The 22,217-nt window shown below is 38.8% G+C and overlaps 3 protein-coding genes across 6 annotated transcripts; 2 read left to right on the top strand and 1 right to left on the bottom strand.

The window, feature by feature from the left end:
* The first annotated feature begins 6,604 nt into the window (after positions 1 to 6,604).
* LOC121296685 (polycystic kidney disease protein 1-like 2) lies at positions 6,605 to 8,827 on the top strand. The gene is made up of 6 exons (XM_041222459.1): positions 6,605 to 6,645; positions 6,750 to 6,896; positions 7,481 to 7,683; positions 7,804 to 8,006; positions 8,182 to 8,317; positions 8,625 to 8,827. The coding sequence occupies exons 1-6, from the start codon at positions 6,605 to 6,607 to the stop codon at positions 8,825 to 8,827; spliced, it is 933 nt and encodes a 310-aa protein (XP_041078393.1).
* A 262-nt stretch (positions 8,828 to 9,089) lies between these two features.
* LOC121296192 (polycystic kidney disease protein 1-like 2) lies at positions 9,090 to 11,076 on the top strand. The gene is made up of 3 exons (XM_041221470.1): positions 9,090 to 9,282; positions 9,801 to 9,885; positions 10,773 to 11,076. The coding sequence occupies exons 1-3, from the start codon at positions 9,142 to 9,144 to the stop codon at positions 10,832 to 10,834; spliced, it is 288 nt and encodes a 95-aa protein (XP_041077404.1). The 5' UTR covers positions 9,090 to 9,141; the 3' UTR covers positions 10,835 to 11,076.
* Positions 11,077 to 14,287: 3,211 nt separating this feature from the next.
* Positions 14,288 to 20,957, bottom strand: LOC121296430 (IST1 homolog). Of its 4 annotated transcripts, none has more exons than XM_041221998.1 (10): positions 20,860 to 20,957; positions 19,367 to 19,462; positions 18,874 to 19,054; positions 18,576 to 18,663; positions 18,234 to 18,317; positions 17,809 to 17,919; positions 17,295 to 17,474; positions 16,986 to 17,099; positions 16,313 to 16,361; positions 14,288 to 16,088 (listed from the first exon to the last, which is right to left on the bottom strand). In XM_041221998.1, exons 1-10 carry the CDS (start codon positions 20,951 to 20,953, stop codon positions 15,931 to 15,933), a joined length of 1,155 nt encoding a protein of 384 aa, XP_041077932.1. In that variant the 5' UTR covers positions 20,954 to 20,957; the 3' UTR covers positions 14,288 to 15,930. The 4 variants fall into 4 exon arrangements, with proteins under 4 accessions (XP_041077932.1, XP_041077933.1, XP_041077935.1 ...); XM_041221999.1 differs by having other exon boundaries at positions 16,313 to 16,319; XM_041222001.1 differs by lacking the exon at positions 20,860 to 20,957 and adding an exon at positions 20,681 to 20,746.
* Positions 20,958 to 22,217: the final 1,260 nt, after the last annotated feature.

Genomic DNA, 22,217 nt, shown 5'->3' with positions numbered 1-22,217 from the left:
GAACAAGCTTCCTTTGCTCACAAGGTAAAGTGTGTATATATACTTACATAGGTCTATATTGATTAAACTGGGTGTTTATATTTATCTACATTTATATGCTGGTGAATCCCAACATCTATTAAAATAATGGATGGTCTACAGACATCATCCTGTGTGTGAGTGCAAACTTAACCAAGCCCCAAATAAACATGGTCATAATACTGATGATGTTGTGTATGTAGGCTTTATTTCAATGTGAATCAGATGGGTGGCATCAGTCTGTGGGAGCACTAGCCTTGCTCTGCCATTCATTTCTTCCACAGCGAATTAATATAATAAGACTGCTCTATAATTTCAACTCAACTCCTAGGTAATGATGTTGCTCCCCTAAGCACCATCTTCTCCTGAAAGCTCTCTGCTGTTCAGTTCAATATAGAGCACTTGGAGCTGCATCATGCTGCAGAAGTTCATTTCTCTGTGTCCAGGGTGTTGTATTTGAAAATCCTGAAGCTAAGTAAGCAAAGGATCAACTGTGTGTTTTTTTTTTAATCTAAAAGAGGGAAGGATGTGTAATACATGTTTAACTGGTATTGCTCCCCCTACAGCTCCAGTACATGAACATCTTGTTGAATGGCTCTGCCATGCTCCTTTCCAAAGAGGTCATCTCGGATTCAGACCTAAACAAGACGGCTGAATTTATCATCAAAGGAGCCAATTCAATCCTAATATTCACCAGATCCGTCTGCCCCAAACCAAATGTCACCTCTAAAGAGGTATGAGTAGTCATAATGGTTAGTGATGCAGTGATAATACTCATGCTGATATTGATGTCAGCCAGCAATAATTTAATACCATAGCTGTTATTTAAAAAACCTCTTTTTCATCTCATTCATAACAATAGACAAAATGCTTTTGTTTTTAAAATGTGTCCACTATGTGATAATGCCTCGTTTTTGAGAAGACACGTGGTCCTCAGTAGTCTGTATCACTACTTTCAAGCTTGTTGTTTGATGCATTGTTGTTCCAGATGGAAATACTGTCCGATCTGTATATGAAGATCATTGATAATATCGATCAGGCAAAATTGAATGCTATGAAGCCTGGGGATCCTCCCTTCATCTTCGAGACTTCATTATTCAGCTCCTACATCTCCAGGTAGGGGGCGATATAGAACAATTCTGCTGTTCTGCTGACGTTTCCCTGGAAACTTGGGTTTCTTAAAGTGCATGAATATGAAATAACCTGTGTAGTAAATATTTGCATCAACAGAGTCTGTTATACCAATTATATTAAATACACTTAAATATAAAATAAATAAAAATATATACCTTTACTATTTTTACATTAGTGAAGGGAGCTGTCTAGTTAAAAGTATTTCTCTGGTTTATTTACCCACATTTCTCTTATTCTGTAGTGAAATATTACAGGAGCTAGGCAACAAGAATCTGTTTATCAGTGAAAGACAAGCACGTTTTATTTTGCCTGATGCTGACATCCTGAAGGAAAAAATAAAGACGGACCAGGCAATCAAAATACGGGTTTGTTTGACATGTAACAGTGTTTTTCCTTCTCTGTCTGTTTCCATCTGTCTCTCTGTCTGTCCTTCTACATAGTGGTTCCCATGAGTACTGACACTCTCTATTCATTTCAATATTATTCCCAAGTAGCATGAAGAAATGTATTCAATGTTTTAAGACTGGAGAGGAAACATCAAAGTTCTTGGTCCATAGCCCAGAACTACATCAAGGTCTAAAACCTGAAAAAAACAGACAAGTCAACAAAATAGTTTAAAATGATCTTTTGAGAAAGATCAAAATAAATACCCAGTAATTTACTAATTAGCTATTAACCCTAACTATTAGCTAAAGTACTGATTGACTGTCTATCCGTGGGTCTGTCTGCCAGCATTACGTTCTGTCTCAGAGTCAGGTCACTAACACTATTTGTCCATCTCCTCAGATGCTGAGCTTTAATCAGAACCCCTTCACCTGGTCGTCAAAGGAGAACATCACAGGTACCGTGGCCAGCCTGTCAATGAATTCTGATGGACAACAGATCGCCCTGCACAACCTTACAAATTATATTCAGGTACAAAGAGAGTGCTGAGTAAGAGAGGGAAGTATAAGTGTCCTTCAATAAAATGTGTTCAGCTGAAAGATAAAAACTGATGATAAAGCTGCAGCTTGTTTTGAAGGGTATCCTGTTCCCAGAATACATAAATACAGTAGCATTGGTGAGATGGCCGTTGAAGTAAGATGGCAATGCATATTAACATTGTGCTGTGCTCTGAATCCTATAGGTAAAGCATTGTGCATTGTGCATTGTGCATTGTGCTGTGCTCCAAACCCTACAGGTGAAGCATTGTTAAGGTGATCCGTGTTCAGCTGGGAACTGTTCAGGCTTTTCAACCCACAACCAAATGCATTCTGGTACGTTTTTACCTGTCTCAGATACCCTTCTTTCCTTTAAGCAGTACTACGCTTACCAGGGTTGTGAGTTGAAAACCTGAACATTCCCAAACTGTCCCACTGAACACACTGCCATATGGTCACCTTAAGCATTGTGCATTGTGCTGTGCTCTGAACCTTGTAGGTGAAGCATTGTGCATTGTGCTTCCCTAATTCACTCACCGACAATCAGCCTTGTCAGAAGAATATTTTGCATAGCAAATAATGATAAAAGCTGAATCAACAATAGAATCATAAAGAACATGCATACCATGGTAGGTTATTGACAGAATTCACTTTAATTACATTAAAATATGACCTGCAAGGGTTAGCAAGGTTTTTAATTTCAGGTTCATAATATAAGGATTTAGCTGTTTGGATCGTTTAGACCACCCTCCACACCAATAATACCATGCAAGGATAAGCTGTGACACTATCTCTCTGTGTGTCCAGATTATCCTCCCCCGTCCAGAGATTCAAAGCCCCCCCTTGAAATTTCTGAGCTCACTCGGGAACCCTGTAATCATCACCCTCAACATCACCAATCCCAATGATACAGTCGTTCTCACTGTGGAGCCCAGCAAAGACATTGCCCTGCAGCTGCACCTGGCACGAGGGTTTGAACCCACCTCCACAAAGTACCACTTCACCACCAACCTGTCATTTAAAAATCCAGGTAAGTACCCAGGTTGACACAAATACCACCAAACAGCCACCCTGTGAAAGGTACCACACACACACTCAACCCTTTGTGTAACTGTTTGCATTTCATCCCCAATACCTCCCCCTAAATCTTTACAAATGAACTCCCATATTGAATAAATAATCTGCTGTTGAAATTTCTCATCATTTCCAAAGACTTTTCTTTATGTTATGTGAAAAGTATTGTGGTGGATCCCTTTTGTTAACTTTCCCTTTAAACCTGTGAATAAAATTTGCTTCAGGGATCTAATGAAATGTTTACCTGCCTGAACGATTAAACACATGTTCTAGTCTAAGCAATAATGCTTTATTAGCATGCCACATTGAACAAGCGCCCAATCCCTCCGTATTCAACTCAATTACTCTCTCTCACTCTCTTTTTATTCTCTCTTGCAGTCTCCTGTTGCCCCTCTCTCCTCTTCTCAATTCTGTTCAATTCACGTAATCAATGCTTTCCCTCTCTCAGACTCTCGCTCAGCTGGTTATCGCTGGTTGCTGACTCCAGAGATGCTGAATTTAGGATTGGGAACCTGGTACCTCAAGGTCATTCCAATTAATTACATGGACAAGGAAAACCTCACCCTCAGGGTGATGTCATTCACCTCTCGTTGTTTGTTCTGGAATCCAGGCAGCCTGGACTGGAGCGACAACGGCTGTAAGGTCAGTCTCTCACGCACACCTATTCATAGTATCAAAATGTACACTCCAAGAAGTATTGGGACAGGTGAGCAGTTCAGAACAACTGAGGGAGGGAATTTGCTGCACATGTTACAGCTCTCAGGGAACTGCATTCACTTAGCTTGTTATCTAACAATCCTCAAATACTTCACATTCATACGAAAAAGAATAACTGTCATTTAATAACAGAATTATGTTTAGTTTACCCTATAATGATATGTTGTAGGTAAACAAGCATGTCAGTGAGTATCGAAAGAACTGTGGGTCTCAATTCAGTTAATTTAAGCTCGGCAAAGGGGTTTTAGTAAAAAAAGAATTCATGTAAAAGAAATCGTCTGAGTGATTTCAAAAGGCTTGACAGCAAGTAAAATGCAAAAGATATAATTTATTTATGAATTAAAGCATCAAGTTTATTTTGCAATAACTGATGGTTTCCAGCCACTCTCTCTGGCCCTCTTCTTCTGTTCCTACCTTCAGGAAGAAAAAGATTTTTAAGCGACAATATTTTCAACATGCTGTAAGGTGACAACTGTCTTAAATATGCAAACATAATGTTTCAATCACCTTGTTTTCTCCCTGGGTTTTTGCTTTGAGTGTCACTCCTCGTCTCTCGGCAGGTTGGCATACTCTCTCAGCCCAGGGAGATGCATTGCCTGTGCAACCACCTAACGTTCTTCGGGAGCTCGTACTTCGTCATGCCCAACACAGTGGACCTGTCTCGTACGGCCGAGTATTTCTCCACAATCAATCAGAATTATGTGGTGGTGTTGCTGGTCTCCGCCTTCTACGCCCTCTACCTTGTCACAGTGGCCTGGGCCTGGTGGGAGGACAGGAAGGCGGTCAAGAAGGTAAACCAGCTGCAGGCTCAAGGGTGCTGGAACTAGGGGTGCTGAGGGTGCATGGCTTCCATCATATACAGGGGTTACAGTTTTGTCCAATGGCTTACAGCACCCCCACTTTAAAAATTGTTCCAGTGCCACTGTGCAGGCTGGAGGCTGGAGGCTGGAGGCTGTGGAGCAGTAGAATATTGAACCCCACACACACAGTACTGTGGTTTGTCAAAATTGGCATCCCCTCCCCGCAAAAAAAAATAACTTTCTTACCTAGCTCTCTTTCAAGAAGGCACTTCCATTGAAGCATAATTGTGAGCTGGATTAACTTAGAAGATATTTCTTTTTAGTAATTTACAAATCATTAATAAATATTCTGCTCCATTATGACTTATTTGAACATTTGTATGATCTCTGTATGAGTCTGGATCTCTGGTAATTCTGGGCATCTCTGTGTGGTTTTCAGAGGAACCTGACCCTGCTGACTGACAACAACCCCTGCGCTCAGTACCGCTACCTGCTGACTGTGTACACAGGGCATCGGCGTGGAGCCGGCACCTCTGCCAAGGTGAGGAATGAAGAAGCTTCAAATTTTATTTTCTTCAAGGCTTTTTATTTTTTTACTGCTCCCTCCTTAGGGGGATCATTATGATATTATATGTGACTCTAATTGCAATTACTCAAAGGCTGCGTTGAATTTATTCTGTTAGTCGTAGATATATGCATCCTAGACTAGACCATCCAAAGTGTCTTTATAGGAGTAAGATCAAACGTCTTGGCTAAAATTACCTTTTGTGTTTTTGGCAATACCCTGCTGTGCACTGGATTGTGCTGGCATTTAGCTGCATTGCATAAGAATATGCAACAAGAACTGATGAGCATATTTTTACTGTAAAAAGGCTGCCGATTCCATTCTAGTTGTTTTAATTGATTTAGTGAATGATGGTAAAGCAAGGATCAGATTCCATTGCCTGCAGAATTCAATGAGACAATGAAGAAGCAGACAATAGTGTTTGCTATTGGACAGAGATACTGCGGGGCAGACAGGCGTGTGTCTGTGTGGACAATTGCTGGAACAATGAGACAATACATGGGGTAAGCTGGAGGTGTCTCACTGTAGTGGGTTTCATAAATAGCTAATGTTATTGAATTACTAAAAACAGTTGTAATTAACATTTCTAAAATGAATCAAAGAAATATTAAATATTGATTTATGATTTGCATGCCAAAAGTGAAGACAAATTCTACAGATCTTTCTTTTTTATGTAACTCTTCAAATAAAAGTAGCTGATTCTATGGGGGAAGCTTCATTTGTCGGTCTACCTCTTTTCAAATAACTGATTAACCGCAAAAAATCGAAAGCGTCTTTCTAATATGAGCTCTTATCCTGGTGAAGCAGAAAAGGATGTGGTCACATATTAACACATTTCATAGACACACTGTAAACAGGCCTTTAGACCATGATGGTAAAGCTGGAGGAAACTTCCTGTAACCTCAAGTCAAGCTGTAATAGTATTTACAGGTATTCTAATGGTATTTTTTTTTTTTTACAGATCCACATTTATGGGAATTTAGTGTTGGGCTAATTGTTCTGGCTACAGTGATGGCGCTGCTACTAATAATGCTCTGTGCATATTTCGATCCTGACCCGAAAACCCTCAGAATGACATATTCTCTCTCTCTCTCTCTCTCTCTCTCTCTCTCTCTCTCTCTCTCTTTCCCTCTCTCTGTCTCCAGGTGGTGGTGACTCTGTTTGGCTCGGAGGGGGACAGTGACCCCCACCACCTGACTGACCCTGAGAAGCCTGTGTTCGAGAGAGGAGGGGTGGACTTGTTCCTGCTGACCACACCCTTCTCGCTGGGGGAGCTGCAGACAGTGCGGTTGTGCCACGACAATTCGGGGGACTGTCCTGCCTGGTGAGTGGAGGGGGTAGAAGTAGGATTTGATTGGACACTACTGTAGGTAGAAATGAAGTCTAGTACCAAGGTACTGGTAAAGGAGTATAAGAAGTACTGCTGGATGAGAAATGGAGGATCACTATTAGGTCAGTGTTATTCTTTGCCATTCAAGAAGTGATCATCATTGTTAAATATCATGACTTACCTGTGCACAGGTACGTGGTCAAGGTGGTGGTTAAGAACCTGCAGACGACGCAGCGCTGGCACTTCCTGTGTAATTCCTGGATTGGCCAAGGGAAGGGTACTGGAGAGCTGCAGAAAACCTTCACTCCCGCACAAAGTAATGAAATTACCAGCTTCAGGTAAGAGCCGCATGCACAACTACAGCACATATTCTATTAGGAAATGCCATTTCAAATCAGGTCTACACAAAGAAGAGCCTGATATTTCATGTCTTGGTCCAATCATTTAAGTTCAGGCCAAGTTAAGTACATAAACTTGAAGTAGCGGGACTTCAAGATTTAGACTTGAATTTGAATCATCAATATTCAGATTATGGACTTCAATCTTAGTACTTGACCAAGAGTAAATATTGATCACTTTTGTTTTGTACACGTTTCACCTTTTCTCTGATGTAATGTTTTGTCTCTTACTTGCTGTTTGAACATTAAAATCATTATAAACCTCCCTTGAATCCAAATACCCTAGTTTTCTTTACTTAGCGTAATAAACTTTTCCTTAAACTGTAGTTTTTTCCTCTGCCGTAATTTCCTGGTGCACCAAAAATGGTCACCTGAAGAAACATGTTTCAAGTTTTATTTTAAATAGCACTTTAATGTAGTCATGTTCCATATATATTGTGTAATTAAGTAAATTATTGCACTGGACTTTTTTTATATTGGTGACTTCCAGCTGATTAACCCAGTGCTCTTTTGTCATTGAACAGCAACATATTCCACAGCAAGACGACGAGTGGGTTCAAAGATCAGCACATCTGGATTTCGGTTTTAGACCCACCCCATCGCAGCCCTTTCACCCGGGTCCAGAGGGTCTCATGCTGCATGTCCCTCCTGCTCTGTACCATGGCTGTCAACATCATGTTCTGGAACTTGCCTGTCGACCCTGACTCCCCTGTCGTCTTTAAGTTTAGTAAGTTATGCCTGGTAATTAACTATGTGGAGGAATAGCACCATGTCAGTGTAGTGTGCATTACTCAGACTGATCACCCCAAAAAATAAATGTACTAATGAAGCCTCTTTCGCCCTGCAGCCAGCGCATTGGTGTTCACCAGCCAAGAAATAATGATCGGAGTTGAGAGCGCTCTCCTCATGTTTCCCATAAACATCCTCATCATTACCATCTTCCGCAGTATCAAGCCAAGAAATCCCAATTCCAAGGAAGGCAAAGACGACCTTCTGAAGAAGAACCCATGCCCACAGACACCATCCGAGACCTTTGAAACTCTCCTTATGGTCAGTGTGCAAGTCTGGTAAATCTAAGAATATGTTCTTACAGGACTTGCCTCGCAGTCCCTTGTTTTGTGTATAAAAAGAAAACAGATGTTAACATTGTGCCAGTTTGGTTTCATAGCTTTTTACTATACCTGTATCGGCATGATTGAGCAAGAGCCATTCTCTTCCTGAACAGGACACAAAGATGTTAGTAGATATTCTCAGTAAAAATAAAAAGAACAATGTGCCACCACTGGATGGGGATCTTACTTCAGGGACTGACTTCAACATGGCCTTGGACCTCATTGAAATGTTTATCCTGCAGCTACAAGGTAACATAAGAACATCAGAAAAGCGCTCATTTGGTCTATCAGTGCTCATACATTTCTAGAACACATTTCTACTTTAGTAGCAAACAATCCATTTTTTATGTTCCTAGTGTTTTGGATGTTAGTACTTCACCAGTTAGGCTATGCCATGCTGTGTAAAGTAGCACTTGCTACCTGTGTGTGTGTGTGTGTGTTATTGAGAGTTCATGTATATTATCAGACTGGTGTGTTAATATATAAATATGTGTGTGATGGTGTGTGTTGATTGTGATGTGCTCTGATGTGTTCCTCCTTCCTGTAATCCTCATAGGAGAACAGAACCCCAATGACCCACACTGGATCCATGCCAGTCGATATGTGTGCCTCAGCCTAATACACATGTCTAAGGGTCTGGAAAAGGTGGGACCAGAATTTTTCCCATCCCCTGCGGCCTACGGTTACTCCGCAAACAGAGTCAAACAGATGGTGCAGTACCTGGACCAGGTATGCACCAAGCAAGCCCCGGACAGGTAAGAAAATGTTATAACAAATAATATTCAACTTTTAAATATTTAAGACAATCTCAAGTAAATGATACCTCAAGCTTAGTTTAAGTTTAAGTCTGTGAAGACGCTTGTGTTTAATTACAGATGGCATGAGCAGTCCTTGAACAATCTCCTGCTCTCTCTCTTTCTCTCTCTCTCTCTCTCTCTCTCTCTCTCTCTCTCTCTCTCTCTCTCTCTCTCTCTCTCTCTCTCTCTCTCAGGCCCCCACCCCCACCCAGCTCAAAGAAGAAGCAGGGCAAAAGTTGCAGTCTGCCCTGGTGGTTCGTGTTTATTGGGTGGTTCATGCTGGTGTCCATTAGTGTCATCTCCACCTTCTTCACCATGCTATACGGCTTGAAATATGGGAAAGAGTCCTCCATCAAATGGGTGCTCTCCATGGCGCTCTCGCTGTTTCAAAGCATCTTCATTCTGCAGCCGCTGAAGGTGAGACGTCCGGGAGGGCTAACAGGGTCATGAATACTAAGAAAGGAAAGCAACAAATATTTCAGCTCTTTCTTAATCGAAAGCAATGTAGAATTCCTGAGTCAGGAATTTGCTTGTCTTGTGAAGGTGCAAGCAGCAGCCCATTTCCTAATCACATATCGTCCCTGGAAAAAAAAAAAACTTGAGAAAACTTGAAGAAGTGCACGTGCTGGTAATATATGTAAGACATGAGACTCCAAGTAGGACATCACAGATTATTTGCAAAATAAAAGCCGCGGCTATAATATTGAATAACAACAGAGCATGAACTGTATGTTAAGGAAAAACAAAATCACAGAGCCTATATGGAACATAGCTTTTTATGGCCACTTAAACATTTCCTCCCTCAAGAGGATCCTCTTGGTGTCAGGGAGAGGCTGGAGCTGAAGGAAAGGACAGTGAACAGGATCGTGACACAACGTGACGGAGGCGGGCTTAGTGCAATGGCAATTTCAAGTTAACCCTTGTGTGTCTTACAGGTTCTGGGCCTTGCGATTTTCTTTGCTCTGATCCTGAAAAGAATGGACGACGAGGAAAGTGAAGAGGTGGAGAAAATTCTCTTAGGTGAGACATTGCCAATCAACTATTACCAGCAAGGTCATATATAGAAGAGTTGAAAAGAGGAATAATCACCGTGACATATTTGTCCAATGAGATAATGACAATAGGTGTTACTAGTTATATCATGACAGTATAATATCCCAATTGATCATCAGTGCATGTCGGCTGTAGATGGAAGTCAAGATGTTATCTTCGGTAAGGGTTTATCTGTAAGGATACTGTTTGTAATGGTTTTGTGACAGTGAGGTATGACCAATGAGAGTGTGACGATGAGATATCAATACAGAGATAATGGAAATGTAGTGTATAGTACCTCACATCTCAGGGATGTAAAGAAAAACATAAAACAGATATTTTGTGATCGTTAAAGGCAGTACTCTTCTAACACTCCTGTAGCACCTGCTTTTAATGTGCCGTTGCTTTTGATTAGCTCCGCTAACACTATGTAACACAATTTTTGTTCCTGGGTAGTAAGTGTTATTTCCTAATTGCTTATGCCTCAAAAGTATAGAAAATGTCTATTATTCCCCACAAACTTTGCTTTTGTGACCAGGGCAGTGATATTTCAAAATATCACTATTTCCAATGGGAAAACGGGCAAATGTGTGTTTTTTCGTTCACATAAAGTCAGAAAAAAACAACATATGAATCCAAATTAACATGTATTTATACTAAAGTAATACAACAATGACTACAAAAGATTTAGAAGTGAGTAGTTTTTCGAGATTTACGATTATACTGTATTTACAGTATAATCGTGAATCTCGAAAAACTACTCACTTCTGCTAACTTTCGAGTGCTTCGTTAGAAGTATACAATAAAGTCAGGGCAGTAGTGACAACTGCGTAAAAGCATTGCGGGACGTAACACCTGTGTCATTGATTTTGCAGATCAAAACTGTTCCTGGGAGCAAGTGAAAAGAGGAGTGTATTCTGGGGACAAGGGACAATAGGAAGACGTCAGCGTCTTGCTTTGCAGATCTCAATATAACTAGCAGTCTTTTTCATAAAGTCTACTGGTGAACTTTGTTGCCATTTTCCACATATTTACGGTGTCTCCTGCAAAACCTTGAGTTTTTAAAAACTGAAATGTTATACAATATCCACCAAACACAAACCAGTAGCAGTCCACGGGTTAAGGAAAATAAATAAAACGGCTAATGAATATGACTCTTACTATTTTTTGCATTTTTAAATATGTATGTGAAAATACGCATTGTTATGCATTAATATATTGAATAGGTAAGTTATGTAAATCATAGTTATAGTTTTATATATATCCATCTATATATATATATATATATATATATATATATATATATATATATATATATATATATATATATAGATATATATATGGATTGGAGAGGAGGGCTATGGTGGAAAATTATTGAGCCAAAGGAAGGCTATTGTTACTGACGGGGGCTATGATGCCCAAAGCCACGGAAGTCTTCCACTATGGCTGAGTCTGCAGTACATATTTAATATATGAATCAGTCAAGAAAATAAGCGAGGCAAGGTTGGATAGTAAATACGACTTTATATATTTTGTTTAAATATAGCTAATATAGCATAAGTAAATAAATAACAGAAAGTGCTTTTGAAGTTCATACCGCATACAGTAGTTATACACATTTTTTTGGTATAACTAATAATGTCCCCAACCCCCTCCTGACCCACCAGCACTACACCGCAGATTATAACACAAGGGCAGGACACGGACTTAAGGATAACGTGCTGAACATGCAAAATATTTAGGCTGTTATCTCTTACAACATATCTAATTTCTAGCCTTATTTCCTCATTTGCCTTTTATTTATTATTTTTTTTACAAATATAGTTTTCAATTTGACTTCATAGAAGATCAAATTAAGACATGAAAATAATGTCTTAGTCTTACCATAACGTTCCTTAGAAACAATAGGAGGGTCAATACTTTGCTAGCAAAGTATAGCACAGCATACTAAAAAAATCACTGAGGAAGCACAGTAAAGAGCAGTCAAGAATTCATTATCAATGGGTAAGAACAATAAAATGTTAATCCTCACAGGGGCAAGAAAAAGTTGAAATCTGGTCGTGGGTCTAGTAGAGGTTATGGTAAATCAGCCTGACGTATTATGAGATACTGAGTTCACTAGTTTTGATATGTCTCCTTTAATGAGCCCTCGTAGTGAAGGCTTTTCTTTTACACACATAACAATTGCTCTAATGTTATGAACCATTTTCTTTTTGTTTACAAAGCTTGCATGTGTATATTGTATTTTCTAATTGAAATAAAAAAACAAAACTTCATTTGACTCCCTCTCTGTCTCTCTGTGTGTATTTGTTTATTTAAATACATGCAATGTATATTCATTTGCCATATGTCAATTGAATCATCACTTGCTCTTTGGTTTGCAGTGGTGTCTCTTGGACAGACTATTTTAGTGATAACACCGTGTAACATTTTTTTTTTTGTTCACATAAAGTCAGAAAAAAAACAACATATGAATCCAAATTAACATGTATTTATACTAAAGTATAAGTGAGTAGTTTTTCGAGATTTACGATTATACTGTATTTACAGTATAATCGTAAATCTCGAAAAACTACTCACTTCTAAATCTTTTGTAGTCATTTTTGTATTACTTTAGTATAAATTTGACAGACCCGAACCCTCCTAGATCAGCATCAACCGCTGGTTTCAGACCCTTAGAAATTGCTTTAATTCAGTGGTAACCCCACTGTAACTAATATGCAATTTTAAAAAGTGTTGAAAGACCTGATATTGAATATAATAATAGCTATAGTATCTCAATATTTTAGTGTAAAACTGAAATAAACATAATTAGAAAAAAAACAACAACAAAAAAAAATTGTGTACATTAATACCAACTATAACAGTCAACATTTTCTGTCTCGAGAAGTTGGCAGCACCGTAGAAGAAAATCTCTTGCTGCCATTATTTGCAATTTTCCATATTTTTGATTTTTTAAACCGATATTTCATGTCTGAAATTGAAAAGATGTTATGCCAAAGGTGTTTGGCTAACCATGCTGCGTGACTGTAAAATGATCAGCCCCTACGTATTTAGAACACATACTTTTATATCTATTCTGATTGGTCCAAATCAATACGTGTACTAAGTATTTTAACGTGTACTAATAACGCGTTTTTGACCTGGATGGCCTTCCATACATACTGACAAACTTGCGCACTGTTTCTGTTTATGGCTTGTGGCGTACAGCTAAAAAGAACGGTAAAATGGCTAACAAGTCATTCATTTTGGTGCAGATTGAGGTGAACAGCGGGACCCTTCGGGAAAACGAAGAGCTACATATCTAAAACTGCAACAGAAAGCAATTCAGGGGCGAGATGGTACTGCACAGCTAGTGCGCTCTCTTGAGGACAATGTTAGTTTTTGTTTAGGTTGTTAGAATGCCTATGCATTTGGCAAATATTTGGTTAAAGACAAAGAAACCCAGCTTTATTGATAATTTATAACTAGTTTAAACCGAAAGAAACAAAATAAAAGCAAAAAGAAGAGCACGTGGCATAGAGTTGCAGCTAATTTTAGTTTGCAATACTTTTTATTTAAAAAAAATATCTATGATTTGGTCAAATATTTAGTCTTCAGGCAATGCTTACTCTTAAATAAATGTCTGTGCATTTTGGTTCTATTTTGTAGCAAACTAACATAATTCTCAAGCTTCAGTCTGTCCGTTTCAATCTGTTTTTTGAGATTGGCCAACCCTCCGGTAGGTAGAAGCAAGCATTGCCTGTGAAGGTCTGTTGGTGGCACTGTAAAGAAGTTCTGTGGATTTGTAACTGCTACCTTGTTTTAAACTAATGAATGCTCAGTAGCACCATTAAATATCTTTAAGAATCTATTTTGTCTACAAGCAGTACACTAAAGTGATTCACACGCATAGTTACTGTAGAGATTTTCTACCCAGCAGATCCTATAGTTTTTGTAATTAGCCAAACAGTACTGGTTTATCTGAATAAACCCCATTCTGTCTGAAAAATAATAATTCACAAGCAGTACCTATAAATACAAAAGCAGTACACTGAAATATCTCTGCAAACCTGAAATCAGAAAAGTTGGAAACAAATACTTTTTTAATGACATTATTTATTTGAAAGACAAAAAGTTTTAAAGTAATGTCAGTTAATAAATTGTGTCCACCAAACTGTAATCCTTAAATATAAAAACTCCCGGAAAATGCTTTCTAACACCGCAAATGAAAAATAAACATAGTTACATCAGAAATCGCGCCAAACAAAGGTATGGAAGTGAATCAAGGCTGTGTAATAAGAAGAAATGGGATATTGGATGTACAGAAACAATCCAACAAGAACTAGACAAGCTATGAATAAATACACTTAAACTGGCCCATTTGAAATATCTGCAGCTTGAAAAGAAATGTTTTAAATAACAACATTTATTAATAAGATAGCCAGATCAAAATACCATAAATACTGCTTCACTTCCAATCGTTTTATTGTATAATCTTATATCATTACTTCCCAGACTTTTGCAACCTCCCCCCACCCCACCCCCATTTAAAAAGGGAACAGAAAATGATCATATACTTCAAAATTAATAAAAACACTCTTCAATCTGATTGATAAACATACAAATAAAGTCCTACTTAATAACAGGGGGTATAAACACATGAACAAACACAAGCCCTCATGACTGCTTTGAAACCCATTTAACTGATCATCAGAACCAAAAGGCCACATAATAACAACGCAAAGGCAAACTCAATGAATACATTGTAAAGCAGATATATCCTATTAGTATTTGTAGATCCTATTCACAAAGCTTTAGCTTAATTAATGTTTTTATACTGTTGTTGGCAACAGTTAACAAGTTGTCAACAGATGTCGAATTAAACAACCTATTAGTCAATCTTTCTATTCAGATGTTCCTATGACGGTGTTCTATTTGAATGCATGTGAATTTACACCCATGATTCAGTTATGAGCTACACAAGTTTTCTCTTTCCTATATAATATTTAGATTTTTCACAAGTTATTATTCTTTAGGAAAAACTGATCAGTTTAATAGATAGAGCAGCTGACCATTAAAAGTCAGATTAGTGTTTTACAGTTTTGAACAGAGGTGAAAAACATTTCCTTCATTAGGTTTTTTCCCCATTTAATGAAGTTTGTTTTTTTCTTAGCAAAATACCATGTTTGTCTTTATATATAATCATTCAGCAATATAGTTTGAATTCAAAAATCAAAACGGCACCTACATTTTAACCAACTCCCAACCTAAAGAAAACCAAGACAGTTCATAGCAGTGGACTATTACCAGTTACAAAGTACCAAAGTCTGTGGAATATAAATTAATTACTACAACAGGACAGTCCTGTGTTTTAATTAAGACACAAATGTCCTTATTGTTCCAAATAATGCAGCCTCTATAAACCAGTTAACCTTAACATCTAAATTGACGCTAAATGGCATACACAGCTCTGTACAGGTTACTGAGATTTGAATCTATATGAGACAGTGGGAGATATTTGGGTATATCTTCTGGAGTGTTTATCTGTTTCTCTCTCTCTCTCTCTCTCTTTCTCTCAAAAGCTTTGGCTAATAGTGCCATGACTGTCTTCATTGAGAGACAGAAACAAAGCTAAACTTTTAATCAAAGTCTTTTAAGTTTCAACATGTGTAATGAACTTCTATCGCTAACCCTTTCTCAAAAGACAGGCACTAGCTCTGTTACATTAAAAATAGTGTGAACTGTACAGGGTTATTAACACATACAATTTAACAATGAAAAAAGTCCAAGTCCTGTCTGATTTAAACAAAAACAAAAAAAAATAGCCTTTTGTTTTTTCATGCCAAATTGGTCTTATTTCTATTTCAGTAGTTTAAAGATGATAAATAGGTATTGACATTTTTAAAGAATAGAAAAGTATTGTTAATAACATCTGCCGCACTGATGAAGAGCAATCCTTCTTAACTTGTAATTCCGTGTCTCTCCCCACCCACCCCACAATTAGGAGTAGCGGCAGCGAGACAGTCGAGCAGGCAGGTGGTGCAGTGCTGTCTATGTTTTCTTCTTGAGATCCTCAAAGCGGCGCGACAGGTCATCGAAGTCGATATCCTCAGAGGGAGCAGAGTTCCCACCAAAAGAGGAAGCAGGAAGTGTGTCAGGAACTGAAGGGAGTTCTGGGAGAACATTGTTGTCGTAGATCAGAGGGGGACCTGGCAACACACGGAAAAGAGACAGCTTCAGAGTGGGGCAGAGCTAAGCGCACCACCTTTCTAGAGTAGCCCACAATTACAAGTTAACGTTTTCGTCAAGCAGGTAGTAAACACCTGCTCCGAAGTACAAACCTGTGCTCATAAAGAGACTATTGAGCTTACCAAGTGCATAGACGTTTTCCCTTTTGTGTTTGATCAATTAATGAGCAAAAGGTGTCACTTACCAGTAGCCTTTGGAGAAGGAACAGAGATGTTGTTAGTGAGATCATCAATCTGACAAAAAGAGACACAAGTCAATCTGTTTTTTTGCACCAAGACACTACCCTCCAATTCATCTTAGGACCCACATTGCTGGTTATGGATGGTCATTTAAAGCAAGACAATGAAACCCAAATCCCGCTCCACAGTGCGATGCAGGCAGGGGTTACAGTTAGCCATTGAACAGCTGTAGAAAGCTTACAAGATCTACTATTATTAGTTGAGTGCAACAGCTTGAAAGCTACTGGTAGCTGGGGTTGGTTAGTGAGTCTAGCAGGGGGGGGGTGGGCTTACCCATGTGTTTTATGAGGTTAGTGCATTTCACACCTTTTTCCAACATCTCAGTTTCCATTCACATGAAAAAAGGCGGCTTAAAATGTGCACATGTGATGGGAGCACTGTTTGGGATAGATGTGTGCGATAGGTTGCCAGGAAATTAACAGAAGCTCTGGAATGGGTTGTAAGAAATCAACATGCTCTGTGCATGCGATTATTAAGCTCTGACTAAAAGCTGCAGTACTCTTTAGTGACAAGGCTGAACAAAGTCTGTCCCATGCTAATGAACAGTAAAATTGATCTTCCCTGAAGCTCTAGCTGCCTGTTGGTGTCAATCCAGGGGAGTGGAGCTGCGACACTTACAGACTCATAAGTTGGGGGGCAGCTAGGTAGCTGTGGGGGCTGCATTCCTGGCACTGGAGGCTGGAAGTTGTTAAAACTCTCATAGATGCCAACTTCAGGGCCACTGAACTTTTCCTGGTGGGAAGAGGGGGAAAAAAATAAATATGAAGTTAATGCTCTTTAAATTGATCAGATTTACAAAACATAAAAAGTTCAGTCCATAAGCAAAGTTCAAGAGTTCAAAAATGTAAAGCAATTTTGCTCAGTAATAGTAACCAATTTACACTAATGCATTAGACTACATGTAAAAAAAAACTGCAAAAGTCTTACAGGTCCTTTGGGTTGAGGGTAGTTGAATGGAACATACGGTGAAGGCATGGGCATTGGCACTGCACCCGCTGGCACAATGAAGCCACCTCCCCCACCACCCCCCCCTCTTCCTCCAGGCCCCCCCTTCTTCTCATCAAAGACATCAATGAGATTGGCTTCCACACCTGCGGGGACCTCGCTCTGAGAGAGAGAGAGAGAGAGAGAGAATCCTCTTACCAACAAAATTGTACTAGAAGACAATTAACAACACACAATAATTGCATCCTCAGGTAGGGATATGAGCTCATTTAAATTATAGAAATTATTAAACAATTGATTGAAAGAAAAAAGGAGGCAATAAAGTAATCATAGCCACATATCATGACAATTTATAGTCCAGTAACTGCTGTACTTGGCACAGAGTTTGAATCATAATACACAGACAGCCTTGGAGGTGGTTCCATGTGCAGGTGATCTGTGTGTGTACAGCTCTCAGTGCAGCATTTGTCAATTTAGATGGTTCACTCACGCTTACCATGACCAGAGAGTCAGGCTCATACGGCACATTGTAATTCTTCGCAATCTCAATGAGGTAACGCTCCACCAGGATCTTTGGTGGTGCCTCTACATTCAGTTTGTGCATCAGCTGCAAAGGGGGGGAGGGGTGGACAATAAAGACAGGTTTAAAATATATAGAGAAACACTTATTTAAATAAACATTGTACACGAAAGGGCTTTAATGATCATTACAGCATTGGTATTTAGAACATCAACTGTTTATATATTAAATATTCAAAATCCCCTTATATCCACTTACCTCTATCAATTTTCATGAAACTCAGCATTCGTTACCATCAATGCTAGTTTATTATGATTATTCAAGGACATGCTAATAAAATAAATAAATAAAAATAAATGAAAGGGTTTACAGTACACCCCAATGATTGTGATATAATTTACCCTGTCATTGACAGTTCCTATCTGGTTTGACCTGCAAAGCTTGCCATACTCCTTGCTGTATTTGGCACACAGCTGATCTGCAACCTGCAGAGATAAAAGAAATATGGTATTTGAGGATTTCACCTTACAAGAAACAAATTAAAAAGAATCCTTAACCTTGACTATTCCTAATATAGGGTTACTCTTGCATACTGCACCAGGTGGAGTCATCTGCTGCTGTCCATAGACACTAAAAATTCTGCTTTATGAAAAGTGAATCTGGAAATGCTGGAATGAATAATGTAAAAAATAAAAAAAATAACACAGATAAGACAGTCACCCTCTTACCCACCACATACTCACAATCTTGAGCTCAACGACTTCACTCTGCATACGGGGGGCTGCCCAAATCAGAGTAGAGATGGCTTCCTGTAACCCTGGCTCCAACTCCCTAGAAGCAACAGATAGAGGGAGAACACTTTCCATGTGGTCATTACTGAAGACCCAGTAAACAAATGCACAATTGGTGCCCAACTCCACCTGATTGCCAGTTTTATAATATTATTCTACATCAGTTAATTTGTTGGATGTAGTGCATATACTATTTTATGACCCAACATTATTGATCTTAGTCCCTCATCTTTCATGAGCAGTCACTCACTTCATAGACTGTACGAGTCCAAAGCGTGCGAGCAGCAGGTCACAGTAAAGCTCCAGTATCTCCATTGCCTCCACCAGGTAGTCTTCTCTGATGATGTGCTCCACACGGATACGTGCTCGCTCATCCTTCCCCGTGGACAGGTAATCTGCAATTTCCTTGCGCGCTTTCTGTGCTAGCTCCGCTGAAGAGGGACGGACACACAGACAATCAATCACACGTTCAACCTACATGGATACGAACATAGCTCATTCATTTGAATACAACAATGAAAATATTACTGTTTATCACATAAGCTTAGGTTTTTCAGCCCTAAACACTACAGTCCCCACACCCTGCCTCCTTGTTCCTTAGCACACTCCCACACAGTCCCGTACCTCTAACCATTTTGCAACACTGCCTCCAAATCTATTAGCAACCACCAGTATACACTGCTTTCATATTACCCACAGACTACAGAAACAATGATAGCAAACCAATAAAGTGACACACTCACTCTTCTTCTTCTCTAGGAGCTTGAGCCGGTTCATGACCAGTCGAAGGTTGACACGAAGTCGCTCTGCTTTGAATCCACCACCAAGCATCATGTACACTGCAGAGAAAGTCAGACAGCAAACCTCTTAGGGCCTGGTTACTGTTCTGTTTGCCCCAGCGCCATGTTTGCACCCTATTGTTTTACTTTAAAAAAATCACTTTTGCTGCTGCCTACAATTACCACACATAGAAGAATTCAAGGCGAATGTAAATGAACAGAGAGATACATTGCTTTTTCCTTACAATGCCCCTTCTTTATAAAACAATCTGTTATAAAGAGGTTTGTTTTCACTTTCACAAAGTATATTCTGCAGATCATCCCGTTTCCTCAGAGTGTATGGATATATGGAGGGCCATTCTGTCTATACGTATATGGATGTAGGTGTTACTTAGTCTTCAGGACATAAAAAAGCTATAATTATATATGCAGCTCATGGTTACAAAGTAACAAACCATCCCAGACAGCATATATCGAATCAAGTCTACGTATACTTTCATAAAGAAGTAGAAACACCCTAATGAACAATAAAGATAAAAAGCAGGAAATAACAGTTTTGAAAACATTTTCACAAGCAGCAGCTTGATTTCTTTCATTCATTCATTCTCTTCCAGTCTCGAGTGTCTGGTAGTTTGGCAAGTGAGTCGCTAATCATGTGCTTACGAATGACATCATCAAACAGGCATTGACAAATCAGGTGTTTATAGATCAACCCCTTCACTTTAAAGAAAGACATTTAAAATGCATACAATAACAACGCCCTTAGTATGACTGAGGCCGGGCCTTATGAATTTCCCTCATTGCTGTCGACCATCACTGTGTATTGCTGGTACTGTAGCGTATCTCACTAACAACTACACACTTTCACAAACGATTAAACCTCTCACACTGGTGATGAAATATGAGTATAACCTATAACTGAAATATTTAACAGTAAAACATCCGACAGGACCGGCTTCAGTCACAACAGCACTAACACAGTAGAGGAGTGTAAAGCGAAGAAAGAAAGACAACGGCACAGCACATACTGTTAAAATATCACTCAAGGAAGTACGGAAAAAGAAAAAGAAAAGCCACTATACAGTTCATTCGTTTTGATTGTGTCTAAAGTTTATCCAATATGACACCTACTGTTACATTTATAGCGAAACGGTGTTCTTTTATAACTTGTAAATACATAAAAAGAAACTAAAAACAGTCTACGGTAGTTTGTTAGCAATTAAGAAAACTAACTGGGACAGCACTTCAAAAGAGACTAGTTTAACAGTGCCGACTCACACAAGGAAGTAGCACTGTGGTGCTGCAGGACCTTGTCTATTCAGAAACGAAAGAAAACAGCGCCCTTAACTGCCCCACGACCCGCTAAAGCAAAATTTAACACTCTGTCACCCACCCACAAAAAACAAAAAAACGCTTTACTTTCTCCCAAACGGTTCACAACAAAAATACAGTGTTACCAGTTAGAGGCCCTTCAATAATAATGATTGTTTCTGTTTTATTTCCTTCCCTTCCGCACACTGCGTCGCGTGACGTCACCAGGAAGCCCGTCATGAAGCAAGCCGCCCTCTCTAACCCTGCCTGTGAAAGGGGGATGCATCACGTGGAGGTGCCTCTGTTTTTGCATTGTTTGTTGTACGTAAATTAATGACTAAATAAAGCTCAGTTTGTTTTTTTTTTAAACAATTTACTGTTTGGGAAACATTATGTACTGTATTTAATTTGTAATAATAATAATAATAATAATAATAATAATAATAATAATAATGGAAAATTGAATGCCCAGGTTCCAGTACTACGCATTCCTAGAATTGCAAAGATTGAAGAGTAATTTTAGAAGTTACCAACAGTTATTACCAGTTATGTTATGTTTTCAGATTGTTTTGTTTGTTTATGCATACTATTACTACTACTACTACTACCAATAATAATAATAAAAATAATAAAAATAATAATAATAATATAATTAACAAGTTTGACACAGCACTGCTTTCCCTCGTTTTTACTTTATTAAGGCATCACGTGGTCTCTGATTTGCAGTCACCAATGAGACAGAGGAAGGTCAGTGCCCAAGCAATGCATTTATTTTCTACTACAATAAAGAGCGAGGGACATCAGAATGCATGATAAGATTTAAAATAGGTATATGATAAAAACACATCAATATTAAGATCGGATATTAAGCAGTATGTATTTTCTGTATAAAAAATCTAAACCGGGTGTTAATTTGTATGCATTTTTTTTTATGTCAAAAATACAATTATTGATATCAAAAATAGAACTGTTGATATCAATGAATGTTGAATAGTGTACACAAAAACAAATGGGTGTATGGAACAAACTGCCAAGCCAGTCACTGGGATCCTGCAAGAAACAGCTCGATGAGTTTCATGGATGAGCGAGCTATGCTTAACAATAACCTTTCATAATTTATAATTATTGGGCTCATCAAGTGCCTGGAAATGCAAAAGGTTGTTTAACTTCTATGGGTGTCTCATAGCCCAGATATGAATGACACAGAACACACAGGGCAACACCTTGATCAACAGCTGTGAGCACGCCTCAGAATGGACTCACACGGGAACACCCTGATCAACAGCAAAGAAGACTATGCGGTAATCTGATTCAAGCATTCAGAATTCTAATAGGTATTGACAATGTCGAGCTAAGGGACTTTTTCGACCTGAAAAAAAGAAATTAGATAGAAGGGGCATTCAGAACAGAAAATAGGAGGCACTTTAACACAGTCTGGAACCAGCTCCCTAGTAATATTGTTGACGCTGACACCCTGGGTTCCTTCAAGAAGCTGCTTGATGAG

This window comes from Polyodon spathula, chromosome 21, assembly GCF_017654505.1.
Source record: "Polyodon spathula isolate WHYD16114869_AA chromosome 21, ASM1765450v1, whole genome shotgun sequence".
Classification (NCBI taxonomy): domain Eukaryota; kingdom Metazoa; phylum Chordata; class Actinopteri; order Acipenseriformes; family Polyodontidae; genus Polyodon; species Polyodon spathula.
The sequence above is the reverse complement of the archived record's forward strand: the minus strand, read 5'-3'. Positions and strand labels throughout refer to the sequence as shown.

Bases quoted from the DNA above. Each gene is read 5' to 3' on its own strand.
- LOC121296430 (XM_041221998.1), bottom strand. From the start codon at position 20,953: ATGACGGGCTTCCTGGTGACGTCACGCGACGCAGTGTGCGGAAGGGAA. The intron at 19,463-20,859 runs GTAACACTGTAT...CTTTCTCTGCAG, and splicing joins TATTGAAGGGCCTCTAACTG to TGTACATGATGCTTGGTGGT. The intron at 16,362-16,985 runs GTAAGTGTCGCA...TCTTTTTGTCAG, and splicing joins GCCCCCCAACTTATGAGTCT to ATTGATGATCTCACTAACAA.
- LOC121296192 (XM_041221470.1), top strand. From the start codon at position 9,142: ATGCTGGTGTCCATTAGTGTCATCTCCACCTTCTTCACCATGCTATAC. The intron at 9,283-9,800 runs GTGAGACGTCCG...TGTGTCTTACAG, and splicing joins TCATTCTGCAGCCGCTGAAG to GTTCTGGGCCTTGCGATTTT. The intron at 9,886-10,772 runs GTGAGACATTGC...TTGATTTTGCAG, and splicing joins GGTGGAGAAAATTCTCTTAG to ATCAAAACTGTTCCTGGGAG.
- LOC121296685 (XM_041222459.1), top strand. From the start codon at position 6,605: ATGAAGTCTAGTACCAAGGTACTGGTAAAGGAGTATAAGAA. The intron at 6,646-6,749 runs GTACTGCTGGAT...ACCTGTGCACAG, and splicing joins CTGGTAAAGGAGTATAAGAA to GTACGTGGTCAAGGTGGTGG. The intron at 8,318-8,624 runs GTAACATAAGAA...TAATCCTCATAG, and splicing joins GTTTATCCTGCAGCTACAAG to GAGAACAGAACCCCAATGAC.